General features: G+C 37.9%; 1 protein-coding gene across 1 annotated transcript; it reads left to right on the top strand.

The window, feature by feature from the left end:
- Positions 1-1,240: 1,240 nt before the first annotated feature.
- Positions 1,241-12,620, top strand: LOC585647 (macrophage mannose receptor 1). Its single transcript, XM_785467.4, has 11 exons — positions 1,241-1,544; positions 2,743-2,916; positions 4,242-4,411; positions 5,126-5,222; positions 5,790-6,034; positions 6,834-7,005; positions 7,680-7,973; positions 9,829-9,999; positions 10,367-10,396; positions 11,357-11,434; positions 12,124-12,620. The coding sequence occupies exons 1-11, from the start codon at positions 1,493-1,495 to the stop codon at positions 12,285-12,287; spliced, it is 1,647 nt and encodes a 548-aa protein (XP_790560.4). The 5' UTR covers positions 1,241-1,492; the 3' UTR covers positions 12,288-12,620.
- Positions 12,621-15,989: the final 3,369 nt, after the last annotated feature.

The following is a 15,989-nucleotide window of genomic DNA, read 5'->3' as shown; positions in this document are numbered from 1 at the left end:
CATAAATGAAAGTTAATCACATCGTGAAAACTAGCTCTTTAAATGTTTTTGTTTGAAGATGGCTCCTGCCGAAGCCGGATGGTGCTGCAAAGCACACTGTGTGATACCACTTTGTGGTGTTTAATATTATTGTAGGCTGCATGCAGGGGTGCTGTGGAGTGAAATATAAGACATTCTTAAAATGTGATGACCAGTTTAATTGCTATTATTTATTTTTATGGCTAATAAATGTATACACATATAATGCACTCTTCAAATTATAGTCGAGTTGAATACATTTATATTCAGAAACACTCAATAAAAGAGGAGGCATGCAACATCTAAACCCTAAGGCAGAAACGTCAAATTGTTGATCTATTTTATTCAAATAATTTCATAAAGTAATTTAGACACTTTAGTTTTCTTCTTCTTCTTCGTCTTCTTCTTCGTCTTCTACTTTTTCTTCTACTTCCACTATAATAAAAGGCGACCTTGCTGCGGCAGTAACATCCTTTGGCAAGATATTAATCTACTACTTGTTTGCCACTCTCCACCCATGAGTAAATGGGTACCCGGTAGGAAGAAATTCCTTCAGAATACTTGAACGCCTTCTCATGGTAGTTTGGCTAAAGCTGGAGTAATAATAATGATTGCAGGGCCCTTAGCCATAGCCGGAGAACAGTTACCATGGTCATCATGTTGGATGGTAATTTGGACAAAAACACCATGGTTACCATGGTTCTTGTTTATAATGGTATTGATACTCATGAGGCTTCCCTGGGTAAAGAAGACACATTATTATTATGCTCAACTATAATGATGCATGGGTCCGTGTAATTACGCCACATAAAATTGATTACGACGCTGCCGCATAATCTTTATTTGTTTTTCAATGCAATTACATTCGGGTATTTAACATTGACGAAAATGACATATTTAGACCTACCATTAGAATACTTAATTGTTTTTTTCTGAACCGGTCTGTTGATATAATTTGTTTACTCTTTCCTATATTGTTGTGAAGCACCAAGATTAATCTTCATAATCGTTTAAGAAAAACAATCAGATTCAATGCTCTTTGCCTTCACATTTAGCTTTAATCATCCAACCTGAGCTTAACCAAGTTAAAGATTAATTCGTACTTTAGACTCTTTCCTCCTTCGTCTTGTGGATAATGGTGTCGAAATGCATTATCATTATTTTTGCGATAAGCCTATTGTTGTACCAACACACTAACTAACTATACGTGCACAGTAATACGGAGAATTTTCGTTTTAATACTCTGTTTATGCGCTCTACAACGCTACAAGGAGAACAAAATTAATATGCATTTGGTAGTTATATTGTTTTATTAAATATTTTCTTCTGAACCATCGTTGACGACGATGTGGTTGAGTTAGAATTTTACTTCAGCTGGAAACCTAGGAACCAAAAATACATAGGAAGTGAATAATAATTGTCTTCCTTTTGTGTTTATTTTTTTTTTGAGTGCAACATTGCCACATTTGCAAACATGATAAGAATGCTATTAGTTGCCGCTGTTATCGTCAACTCGGTATATTCAGGTGAGTATAGATCTAATATTCTGATTACTTGTCGCATTATGTCCATTGGAGGCATAATCTATTTTTTTTTGTTGTAATTTTGAATGTATTGGTATTGGATCACGTGAACCGTTGAATAGAACTGATTAATTACTAGCATTTGATAATTATTGATTATGTTTGAGATTTTCAATAGATGTTGGGTTGAGTAGCTAGCAAAATATTACTTCATAGTTGCTTTTTTTTTCTCTGTGTGACTTCATGATTCAGGATCAACGACGGAATTAAAGAAAATAATATAGTAGCAGAGGAGGGAGAAGGGGTCATAATAATCATGAATGAATCCTAACAATGATTTAAATCGCTAAACTAATATCAGGACAGAAGATTATCGAAAATGTGGCAAAACAAGTCAAAAAAATGACACACACATAATACAGGGTACTATGAATGTCAAGTATAATGAACTAATATACAAGCTAAGATTAAGAAAGAGTGACGCATACGATTTTATGGGCCATCAGATGAGAAGAGCTGTACCCTTTGACTAGAAAATTAAAATTCGTTAAAATTATGTCTAGATTATAATCGACCAACGTTTAAATCCCCCACACTTTCTCAAGGAGCATGCACATTAAAGAAGTAAATTCTAGAGAATGAAAGCTCAGAAAAGGTTTATCAAATATCCATTTAAAAAAAACTGACCACTCTATTTCTATATACATTCCCCTTACCTCTCAAGGAGCCTGCAGGCTATATAGCATCTAAAGAGCATGAAGTGCGGAACAGTGACAGTTATTGGATTTTGCAGTTTTAAATATCATAGGCCTATTTTCCTTATAGTGGGTTCTAGAGTAATAAAACGTTAAAGGTGTCTTGGTCAAAATCCAGAAAGTGGCTCAACGATATACTCCTCCACAGTAATGCGGATAAAGGGCAGGAGGGGGCATCCGACCCTTGCTGTCCCTTTGAAGCCAAAGTGACACACCGTTGTATACAACTCACAGATTGTGACTTACCTTTTGAGATGATGACCTTTTTTTTGTCAGATAATTTGTGATTAAAGAGGCATCCAAAAAATGTGATGACAATTTCTTTTCTCTTTCCCTTATCAGATCTTTTTTGAATATTATGCCCCTCTTAACCAAAAAAGCACCCTGAATCCGCCCCTCCTTTTCCATATAGTATATAATTGTATTTGCTCAATCCATCCAACTAGCTAACGATACGGACGGAGGAGGCGCATGTGCCCCACCCTGGGTGCAGTTTGAGGACCAGTGCTACACGGAACCGGCTTACACCCCAGCGAACTTCAAGACATGGAGCGATGCTAAAGACGATTGCAGGAATATAGGTGGAGACTTGGCCATCGTCAATTCTCCACATGCTCAGGGTAAGATAATAATATGAATAAAAACGGTGCTTATATAAAGCGCTTACCATCGAAGTCTCTAAGCACTATAACAAACAAAATACAATTATAAACAATTACATATTAAACAAAACAATGCAAATAAACCTACAAAATTAAGATGACCAATATTGCCGTTGGGAAGCGAGTGGCGCCTGTACGACACCATGGGCACTAGAGTATTTGGAGAAGGGACAAGGGCGGGGGGACAATTGACATATTTCTGACCCCCCACCTCCTTCCTGAGGCGTAGTTAGTTTTGAACCAATAACTGTTTATATATATATATAACGGAAACGCGTGGAATATAATTATAGACACATGCTCAAAGATTTGAAGTTTCACCCTTAAATAAGATATTTTTTTATATATTTTAAAAGCGATACACTGCATGTACGGAACCAAGACCATCAATATGTGGTTCTTGAGAGCTGTGTGCGGTCGCCTTATTAAAGCCGAGACGTTTTGCCCACCTGAGGCAAATCAATAGTTTAATGCATCTAACTTATTGGTCTAGTCTCAGGAGGAATCAGTAACAAACGCTGGGACACCTATATTCATACCTAAATTCGTGATTTCCTATTTTTCCTCGGCGTTTTAGGGGGGGGGGGGGCGAGGGGTGATAGGTGATTGGGAAGGTTAAAACGTTCGGAATGTCCACTGTAGATTTTTTTTCTTCTCTTATCTATATCCACTCAAATAAATGTGATTCATTTTTTGTACTCTGCATAATGCAGTATAATGCATTAAAAGGTTATATTTTCTTTTAAGCCGAAATTCTAGAAATACCCCCACCCTTGGAGCCTTTAAAGATACCTTACAAAAGCTCAGCATGGACGAAATAATTGCTAGAGCCCACTTCAGAAATTAAGTATTGGATACTATGCTCAGTCGACTGCGCCTGCATGTTACATCCCAGCTGAGGAGTTTATGCAGTAGCCCACCAGAACCAGAACCAGAAGCCTTTATTCGACTTGGACCGAAACCCCCAAATGCTAGATCGATTGTTATGTCATCTTAACGTGTGCCAAAAAACGAATGTGGCAGTCTCAAGTGTGTTCTATTGTTTTACCAAAGTCGGCAAAGAATTAACTTAATTATATTAACTTTGGTCATTTAATGGTGGGTCGTCACTGTTTGGAACAAACCCAACTTTTGGTACCATTAAAAAAAAAATAGTTTTCTTGAATGTTCTCAATTCGAAATATATATTAGCATAGTGATAGAGATGGATATTCGTATTCCAATGAAGCTAATAATTATGCAGAAGGGGAAAAAATCTGTCTTCTGTTTTTGGTATTTCTTAGCATTTCTCACGGCTGCTATGGAGTATGAACAACAAGATGTTTGGATTGGATTATCAAACGGTCAGTCAAATCCGAATTTTACTTGGACGGACGGTTCGTCACTCAACTACACGAACTGGGGTCGCGAGCAACCGGACGGTTATCCGGAGAGTACCGGGACAAATCCACCGGTATACTTGTTTACTTGCTGCTCCTTTTGTAATTGAATATTAATTATAATGTATATTTGATGTTTCATTTGTATTTGTTATACACTTTGAAATAGTATATTGATTATTTGCATTCTTGATGAATTTTCAATTATTAATCTTATTAATTAATTCCATGTTATTTGTATGAACATTTAGATTGGAGATAATCCAAACTTGTGGATTCTATTTCAACCAATTTGTATTGAATTTGAATTTGACTTTGAACTTGTAGACATTAATTTGTTTATCAATGCCATTGTCTACCTATCATATCTAGATCCGGAGGGAGATAGCAACATAACTATATCCACAGTTTTCGGTCGTGGGCGTATAAGGGCACAATTTCGCAAGGGTAGGGAGGTGGGGAGGGTGACTGTCGTCTCTACAGTATCATTACTATTTTTGTAATAATTTTATCTTCACAAACATGATTGGCAAGTGAAAACGTATCATAAAGCAAAAAAACAAAACAATGAATATAACGAGAATGGCAAATGAGGACAAAAGATAATATTCTGCGAGTCAATCTTGGTAGATTAATGGTCTTGCGAAGTATATCATTATGGGTTCATTATCCACAACACACATCATTGTACATTTAATGAAACTGGTCTGTACACGACACTTTGCATATTCGTTCTTTCTTTTATTTTGAAATTGATTTAATTAGTATCTTTTTGCTGTGTTATCTAGGCATGTGTTGTGATGATGTCGATCAAAACAGAGGCTGGAAAATGGAACGATCAGAACTGTGTTAGAGAACTACCTTATTACTGCCAGAAACCAGTAGGCAAGTCCATGATATTAATACCGGGGCGGATTCGGTATTCTGTTGCATGGGGGGGGGGGGGGGGGGGGGAGGGGGAAAATCTTTTTGAAGTGAATGATAATGAAATGAATAATGTTATCACATTTTCAAGTTCCTTTGCCTTTGCGAGTCTAGAATTCCTTCAAGGGGCACTCATAGGGCAGATTTCGTTTTTTAATTAGTGTGTACTTAAGGTATATGCCTATGCCATATTTTGAGGGGATGGGGGCACATGCCTCCCTGAATCCACCAATGTACTAGTTAATAGAATTAATGATCAATGGAATTGATAGAACTTGAAGTACTCGCATTAACTTCCCATAATGCTACTGACTGCAGACATACACACAACTGAGCGTCCGTGAGAGTGTTCTTAATATACATGTTCTAGAATTCTAGGTTGTCGCGGTCCGAACCCCTTCCCATTTCATTGCCCGCCCAAAATAATCGTAGCCGGGGGAAAGGTGTGAGGAGGCAACCTCCTCGGAGGATAACTTTCCAGGGATTATAAATTCTTGACCATTATTATTCTTGATATTAACCGTACAGATCCCAGCTTGACACCCCCTCCATCAGGCGGCATATCGCTTTGCAGACCGGATTACATAACCTACTTCCAGGGCTGCTTCAAGTATGTCTCCGATGATCTGAACTATGACGAGGCTGAGGCCGCTTGCGCAAAAGACAATACGCATCTCGCCACTATCGTTGACGCGTACGATGAGGCTTTCATCGAGACTCTCATGTACGAAAACGGACACGATTCGGCATGGATAGGACTACGCAAAAATCCGGTATGATGCACTCTCAACCTGAAGTATGAACATTATGATTGCTAATACTTACACAAATCAACCTAAGGCGGTTTACTAGCCTTGTCAAACACTTTCTGGAACGTACAATGACATATTACGTAAGACGAGAATGATTTCTATGAGACATACAATATGGTATTAAAATTGCCCATGGATTAATTTTTCGAAAGTCGATCGTGTTTATGCAAACAAAAATTCTACTGTTGTCATTCCAATCGAGGATATATAGCCTAGCGAAGATTTTTATCGACAACAACGAATCAGAACAACACCAGCAACACAATTTGTTTGGGTGACATAGCCGCAACCCCACGGAGACGCCCTTGCCCGGGGGACGTACGACTTGAAGATATAACTATGTTGAATTTATTTAAATTTATAAAATGAAACCAGACGCGGTTCTAAAAGACTTTTTTTTTGTTAGGGGTGGGGCATGGGTGGATCAAGGATTTTGTAAAAGAGGGAGTACAAATAGGTCATCACAACTGTGGGTGCCATTTTGATTTAAAAAAATCTCTGATAATTATAAAGAGAGAGGGGAAATACCTTGGGTTTCAAAGTGGGGGGGGGGGGAATTGTGCCGCCAAATGAACCACTGGCTTGGGTGTATTTCTAGCATACTTTTACTACAAGTGCCTCGATTAACTTGATTTCATTTTTTTTAATGGGGTGTTGAAGTATTGTTAATTTTGTTGGAAAGGGGGCTTGAGGCTTCCAACCCTACCTTTAGGAACCGCTACTGAGTGAAACTATGGTTTATTTCTGTCTTATCTTCCAGGAGGATACTGTCTACGAATGGAACGACGGTTGGCCCGTCTACTACACCACTTGGGGTGCAGGGGAACCCTCCGGTGGGGAGGGGGAGGGGTGCGTCGAAGCCACCACCCTAGGGCATTGGGATGATACAGTGTGCACTAAGGGACAACCCTATATCTGCAAGTACACAGACAGTAAGAAAAACACGGTTATCTAAATCTCTCGTTACCAAAAGGTCTACCTTAGTATTTAGGCTGCGACGTGGCACTGTGGTTGCACTCAAATTTGCTCTCAATTTCCTGTAAGCCTTTTGTATTACATTTATTCAATTCAACTTCAAAAATAGAATAAAAAATTAAGGCCGACATGAATATCATTTTATTGAATCTTCATTATACTTACTAGCGGCAGAAATCAACCATAATTAATATGAATTAAAGTGTTATCAGTGTTACCCATATCATGCTAATATGATATTTTGTGAATTGAAATTTCAATACTTTCTTCAGAAAAGAATATCAAGAGTAATAGCATTTAAATCGTGCAAGTATAACTCAGCTCCTTTTTTCCATGATCTGAAATTACTCGATACTTCAGAAAAGTTCGCTATTTAATTGTCTTATTTATGTTTGATTGAAGAAATCATTATTGATTATTAGTAGTACTAGTGTCACTATTCTTCTAATTAATATCATCATCATCATCATTATCATTCATATTTTTTGTATTACTATTACTATCATTAATATTAGTAATAGTTAGTACAAACGTGTAGTAGTAGTATTATTATCATTATTATTATCATATATTATTTGTCATCGTAATATTTCTTACAGTATCCATTTTGTCTTTAACTCTCATTCCATAGCGTCGATGCCAGTACCGGGCCCCACATCGGATGGTTACTGCGAGAACGGGTGGATAGAGTACGGTTCGCATTGCTATCTCTTTGTGACGCACATCGACGAAGTGACGCGAACGTGGTCCGGTGCTAGCGTCGACTGCGACACGAAAGACGCAACGCTCCTGACGGTGCACAACGAAGACGAAAACGATTTTATTCTCCGGCAGTTGAGCAAGAGAAGTGCGGCCGGTGATTTGACAGGGCCCCATGTAGAGGCAGAGGGTGACTTGTGGTTAGGAGTCACGAGGAATGACGAAGGTTAGACCGAGAATATCACTTTTGTTTAAATTTTCGTATCTTTTTCAAACTTCAGATATAGTATTTGTTATTATTCTATTATACTTTGTCTGTTGCACAATTATCCCTGACGTAAGATAGCGGTCTTTGACGCTACATTCGAGAGTGACGTTGTAGAGAATGCAAATTGAGCAGTACCCACACTGCATCAATTACTAACTTATGGACACATAATATTGATTGCCTTCATCAGAAAGATTAATAGCTCAGCCAATAGTGCAATAAAAAATAATGACACCTCTGTCAATTGGAATCAGTTGGATTTTCCAAGTTTGAAAATAGGATTTGTTTATATATATTAATTCCCGCTGCACAAGAGGCACCGTGAGGCTGACGTAGTACTACGTCGTCAACTGACGCGGTCTTAAATTACGCGCCACTTATATGCTACAAAAAAAAAATGCATGAACAACGTACACCGTGATTGCAATGAATAACTGGCATGTGGGCTGATTGCCTCAATCCCACAGCACATACTACGATCCGACTACGATCCGATTTGGGAAGAATTTGCAATATTATTTGAAACGAACATTCAAACATGTATAATGTTCTTAATGACTGAGAATCTACGAAATCAAATGATTATGAGGATCTAAATTTCAAGGGATTTCATGCTTTCTTTGAGGAGGAAAAGCTAAATCGGCGCAGAATCGTAGTGACGTCAGACCAGTCTTGTGCGATTGTCTACGATTTGAAGCCGATTCGGATTTTATTCTGACTAGAAGAGTTCAATGATCTAAAATTCTGATTGTTGGTATGCTTATCATTATTTCGAAGCTAAATCAGGAAGGTTGTGTTTGTTGAGGGTTCCTGTCTAATACAATAAGTATTTCTTCGAAAATCAGATCGCAAGACGATCGTGTAGTGTGCGGTGGGCTTTACATGCTTGTGTATAGATTTGTGCAGTAAGTGCAGTAAGTGCAGCAGGCATAATACATGCTTTTCTTGGACTGTTATCTTTCAAGTCATTACTCCATTTCAAGTGATTTTATTGTGCACTTTACACCATTTACATAATACTAATGGCCACTTGACCACAGTTCTACTGAGACTGAAAACAATTACTTCCCCCACTATATAAGCTACTTTATCATCCACTTTATGTATGATTATATTTTGGGTTTATACAGTATATATAGCGCTTAATACTGTGTCTCTAAATGCTTGACAGATATAATATAATTATTATTACCCCGATCATCGGATTCAGGCTTGCCCGCACATAATAATACACATTCTTCACTTAAGCGCCAATAATATTTTGCAGGCGCTCACAATGCTGAGTAAACTACAATGACTTTCACATCCTACCTGATACCCATTTAAATAGACCAGTTTTGGAAACGCCCTCCTCTCAAAAAATGAGATGGAAGCTCTTATTACCAATCATGTAAAAGAATTATGTTTTTACTAATACGTGATGATACAAATTTTGCCGGGAAACCGCCTACTAAATATATTTGGTAAATTATCAGATCGATCCGGCATATATTTCTGCTTTTTTGCGAATTTAGGTTGAAGTATTGCCATCTAAAGTACCCTCTAAAGGCAATATTTAATCAATATTAATGGATATTTTGCACCCAAAACCCTTGAACCGCAATTTTACCACTACCGGTCTATATCTTTAACACCTGGGTGGAGAGTGGCAAATGTGGATTACTGTCTTGACAAAATATGACGTTCATGCCGGGCTATGATACCCACTTAACACCTGAATGGAGAGAAGCAATGTAGATGAAATGCTTTGCTCAAGGACACGTGCAGTCCCTGCATGATTGTGATGCCTTAGTATCTTTTTTTTATTACACAGGAGGTTTCGAGTACTTGGATGGTGAACCAGTGAATTATGTAAATTGGGGTACGGGAGAACCACACGATGGCCAAAGCACTGATTGTGTTGTCATGCAAAGCGACATCGTTGGACATTGGGCGACGTCGCAGTGCGGTGTCGTTATGAAATATGGGTGCAAGAAAGCGAAACGTGGGTATTAATTAGTAAATTACAACCAATGATGTTGGAAATAATAGAAGTGATAATAAAATTGATGGAGGTGGTGGTGATAATGATGATGATAACGATAATAAAAATAATAATAATGATAATAATGATTATTAACAAAAAATAATGAGGATGATGATGATGATGATGATGATGATGATGATGATGATATGAACAATAATAATGATAAAATAATAATAATGATAATAATATTAATGATAATAACAAATAATGATAATATTGATGATGATGATAATAACATTTCTTTTGACACTATGCCATGTTTGACTGCGCATATTATTTTTGTAAAGTACATGGAACTAAAATGTATCTTTAAAATCTATTTCAGTTCCTGTAACCCCCTCGCAACCCAAGACTGGTGAGTGTCACAGAATGTTGTTTATTTATTTCAGTCGATGAGGATAAGCACAAAAGTGAGCCAGATTAATAATCTGGGGAGGGGGGGATTGGTCTTATTTAGTGCAGTCACATCGGTATTTATACTGAGCTTCGTCGGGGCCCTGCAATAATTATTACCCTAAAGCATTGCTATAGGTACCCATTTACAACCTGGGTAGAGTGGGCCAAAATAATGTGGACGGACCACCTTGTCAAAGGATGTAAGCTACGATGGAGTATCGAACCCAGGACCTCTTGTATGAGAGCCAAGGTGTTTTTTTTTAACCAATATACCACAGTGCTCCGACTGAAATTTTAATTGGGACCTCAACGAGTAAAGATCAACATCATTAACATTTTTAAAAGGTATGCATTTCAAACTGTTTCCCTCAACTGGATTATGAAATGGAAATTCTTCATATCTTTTGCAGAAATGAGTCAAAAGTCAAATTAAAGTACGAATGACTTGGATCGATACATTGGAATGTAATGAACAATGCTGTAATGAAAATCAGAATCTCAGGCACCAAAACGGGTCAAGAAATGACCACAAATAAAATGAATCAATCACTGGATAGATAGATTAACAAATGAATGTGGTGGTGGTTATTTTACCTGACTGCTAAGTGCAACCACACGGCCGACGGCTTTAGGTCCTCTCCAAGGGACCTGGTAACGAGGATTAATGCCTTACCAAAGAGCACTAGGGCATCGACTTGGTTTCGAACCCGGGTCTCCGGACCACGAGACCACTGCTCTACCGACTTAGCTATTGCGCCTCCTCCAAATGAACGAATAATCAAATGAGTAATATACAGTACAAGATTTTAATTCTCATGCCCATTTATATTATTCCATTATTCTAATATATGTTACTTATACACTGTTATGAATAAAATGATAGAGCTGCAAATTGTTTGTTTTGTATTCTTTGATGCAGAGGGAACTAAGCAGCCAACAACTAGCACACTAACAACACCATCGATGTCCACAACTAATATTCCCGGAAACCCTTCAGGTAAAAAAAAACCTCGTATACCCATGGCCAATTTAGCGTCGCATTCTTTAATATTCCTATTTAAAGAGAATTAAAGCGTATCTGTCATAGTTTACAGGAGGGATTAGACTGCCCTGCAAGGTCACTGGACAGGTGGTTATCTCATCAACTCAGCTCTCAGTTAACATAAGAAAAAGAGGATCATGGGGGACCAATGGTCACCGATTAGGCATTGTTTGTTATATAGAGGGCGCAAGTAGCTACAAGTAGTGTAGTGGGCCTTTAAACAAGAAAGAATAGGAAAGGTAGACAGACAGATAAATAGACACACATAAGTTAGATAATTAGATTCACTTTAAATCTAAATTCAATTTAAATTAAAATCAATTCGATATCATTCTATCCAATTTCAATTCAATTTTTGATTTAAATATAAATATACATTTCGATTTCAGTTTCAATTCAATGCAATTCAATTTCAGATTAACTCATTTCTATTTAGTGCAACTCATGTCAATTTAATTTAATTTTAACTCATTTTAATTCAATTCAATTCAGTTCAGTTCAGTTTAGTTAAATTAATTTAATCAAATTTCAATTCAATTAAGCGTGCAGGTCACAAGAACACTTGATGACTTGTTTGTGTGTTTGTTTGTTTGTTTGTTTGTCTTCTAAATGGAATGATTTGTTTTCTTTTTCTTTTCATCTAGTCGGCCTATCAGCCGGGGCCATCGCCGGTATCGTCATCGCATTCGTTGTCGTCGCCGGGTCCCTCGCTTCTGTGGTTGTCTGGTTCATCATGACCAAACGGAAGTCTGTGCCACACTCACAGTTCAACGATGAAGCAATTGACATCTCCGGCTCAAAACCGTAAACGACAACAACAACAACAACAACAACACCATCAACTATAACAATACTATCAACCACGACAAGACGAAAAAGAAGAAGAAGAAGGAGAAGAACTACAAAAACAACAACAACAAATCCATTTTCATTTTCATTTTGACAAAAGACAATAATCACGGCAGTGCGTTGATAATGGATGAATTTAAGTGCCTTCGAGTGTTAAAACTGAAATGATGTAGATATCATGAAAATACGTTGACGAGTTTATGAAGACCATAAACACAATTTGACGGTTCTTGGACTCCTACCCACTGGACAACTACCCCTAGGACGACTACCCCCTAGGACAACTACAGCTAACTACACTCTAGGGCAACCACCCTCCAGGACAACTACCCCCCGGACAACTACCCCCAGAAAACTACCCCTATGACAACCACCCTCTAGGATAACTACTCCCGGACAACTACCCCCAGTCAATCACCCTCTAGGACAACTACCCCCGGACAACCATCCTAGGGGGTAGGTGTCTGGGGGTAGTTGTCCGGGGTAGTTGTCCTAGAGGGTGAATGTCATAGGGTAGTTGTCCGGGGTTCGTTGTCCTAGGGGGTAGTCGTCCTAGAGGGTGGCTGCCCTTGGAGTAGTTGTCCTATAAGGGGTAGTTGTCCCGAGAGGGTGTTTATCCTAGGGGTGCATCAATGGGTGGTTGTCTAGGGGGTAGGTGTCCGGATACGGAATGTAACAAATGAACAGGTATATGTACCAGTGGCGTATCCAGACTTTGGCCTCAAGAGGGGCCCTTGTTTGCGTTAATTACAATCATGAAGGCGCGAAAAGGGGGGGGGGGGGGGTGTCAGCTCAAACGACTTTGAGTTGGGAAGAAACAAAAGTAAGTCTTCTAAGAATCTGTCTATATATTTCATGCGTTTCTTTACTTACGAGGCTAACTTCTATAGATGTAGGTTAAACAAAAGTAGCAAAAAAGTGGCTGCATTTCTTTTTCTTGGTCGGAAGGAAGGGCATATTGCCATTCTTGGCCCTCTTTCAAATACGCCGTTAGTATGTACCCATGCATAAACCGACATTTTGTCTTGTAATCTTATATTTTTGACTTGCAAATACATGTATAAACAGAAGATGTCTGTTATGTTTAATTATGTTACAGAATAACATGTGGCCCAGTTTGTCGCAGCATGGAAGTTTTCAAAATATCTAGGCCTTACATAGTTATGGAGGCTTAACGAAGTTTATGGAATACAATTATTATAATAGTGGTGCCAGGCCGGCTGAATATATACAAAATCAACGTAAGTTAACTTCTTACGACATATAAACAATAATTACGAATTTGTATTCCCTCCAACGCGAATTTTTCTGAATATACATAAAGGCTGTAAGCAAATGGCAGAAAACGAGTGCCTATGACTTGTCGACAAATGATTAAAGATAATAAATGTTACCTGGGGGTGTTTCACAAAACTTGTCATCAGTGACAAATGACAGTTTTCGTTATAAGCTACTGAAATCCTTGCTTCTGATTGGTTGTTGGCAGAATTGTCACTGATTTTTGTCATTTGTCATTGAAAAAAGGCTTTGTGAAACACCCCCTGATGTCGCATTTTGTAACCATCCATGGCATATTATGGATGCTCTCTTTGCTTAGCAGTGGAGCATATTGAATGCCTGCGTGGCCTTTAATTAATGGAAGCTAGAATTATAGCTTTAAAACAATGTGTGCACACTGTCGGAAAATCGTTTTGTAATCTAAAATGTACTTCTGAAAACGTAGCTATCTTAAACATCTCTCTTCTTACCACGGAGATTGCATAAGAGTTTATTTTCTAAAATTTTATTCTCATTATCATTGTTTAGGAGTGGTTGTCAATTTCTTAAAAACAATATATTTGAAACCCCTATGTATTTTATGAGGAAATAACATATTCAAGATAATAAAGTATCTTTCTTGTTTTTCGCTTCGCTCACTTGCAACACTTACAAACTGCCCCTATACTTCTAAGGATCGACGCCCCCGATTGTAAGCTGTCATTTCTAGTTTGTTATCAATTTGAGAAATAATTGGTAACGTTTAATGTTAGTCGAGTGAAGATGACGAAATGACATTTGTGTTTTGTAGAAACGTTGTCGAATATAGGTCTTTAAATTCAAAGTAGTTAGCTGTTCTAAGTATAGTATATTTGGAACACTGAAGAAAAGTTAGTCGAGTATTAATGTAAGAAATCTCTTATTTTCTTCTATATTTGTCACAATTTGGATCTCGGAGTATGGTACAAAACGTAAATAAGAGGTCAGTATAAAATCTATTTGATTGTAATCCATGCATTGTTTTTCTGTATTTGATTGCCTTTTTCGGTATATCTGTTACCCAAGAATAAAGATTGTATATTATGGTAACTAATGATTCACCGACTCCGGTTAATTAGTAATGTTTGTAATTTATAAATACGCTATATAATGGGGCTCTAGAAGGATACATTGAACATATATAAATAACGGGCTTTTTATCATTTTATATTTCCCCCCAAAATTCATTTATTTAATTGAATCACATGTATTCCACGTCGAAAAGTGATTTGCTCACATAGTCTTATCACAATCAGTTCATGTGTTCAATCGATTCATACAAACACAATTAAAAAAAATGTTTTTCCGTAATTTTGATTTTGATTTTATTCAATGTCAAAAGAATACAAATAATTCTTCAAAATACGATCCTTTTTCATCATAACATATCTAAAACAACACTGAATACAAGTACAATAATTCATAAATTACGATCGAAAAATAAAAAATGAAGAAAAAAAAATGAATGAAATCAGTTATAATATAAAACAAATCGTAACCCACCCCAAACAAAATCACTACCATTTGCAACTCATTCATCCTCACATGTACACACACTCACATACATGTTCACACCACAATAACATACACTCACTCGCAAGTGCACCCGCACAAATCTATTTGTATATTAAGCTATCTCGAACACCATTATCAATTATCAGCTACATACCTTTGTCTCTTGTTAGCTCACTAATGATTGACAGATAATGTCACGAGGGGAATGAGATCTCGAACATTTTCTTATGGTGGAGCTTAGCAGGTCTGAGAAATTAAAAAAAAGTATTACAAATCTATGAAATATATTTAGATGTTTGAATAACAAAAATATGAGTTGTATCAGTGGCGGATCCAGGGGGCGCGGCGGGGCGGTTGGCCTGGGAAAAAATACAGGTAAAAACACGTTAATGTTACCTGTATTTGGAGATGGGCCCCCTCCCCTGGTGCTCAATGGGGGGGGGGGGGGGGTGCAATTTTTAAATTTTCGAGGGAAAAAGTAAATAAATAGTGCTCTCACCCCCCCCCCCCCCCCTAAGCGAATTGTCGGCCGGCGCGATTTTTAAATTTTCTGGGGCAAAAATTATGGCTCATCCATGAAAAAGAGGGAAGGGGCGGAGTCCTCCTTGGATGGAAGGGGGGGGGGGGGTGAAATGTACCTGGCCAGAAAACCGGCCTTAGTACAAGTTCACCGACACCCCATTTAAATGCAATAATTTGTATACACGCGTTTTAATTAGATGTCGGCGACTAGTACTAATACGATACTTTCGTGAAACGCAGCCTTGCATGCCATAGATCCAATGCAAGTTTGGCTGGGGCTTTTTCTGGGGGGGGGGGGGGGCTGGCTTGGGAGGGGGAGTGGGTTCTT

Source organism: Strongylocentrotus purpuratus, unplaced genomic scaffold, assembly GCF_000002235.5.
Source record: "Strongylocentrotus purpuratus isolate Spur 01 unplaced genomic scaffold, Spur_5.0 spur5_scaffold_6, whole genome shotgun sequence".
Taxonomy (NCBI): domain Eukaryota; kingdom Metazoa; phylum Echinodermata; class Echinoidea; order Camarodonta; family Strongylocentrotidae; genus Strongylocentrotus; species Strongylocentrotus purpuratus.
Note: the sequence above shows the minus strand (reverse complement) of the source record. Positions and strands in the feature narration are given on the sequence as shown.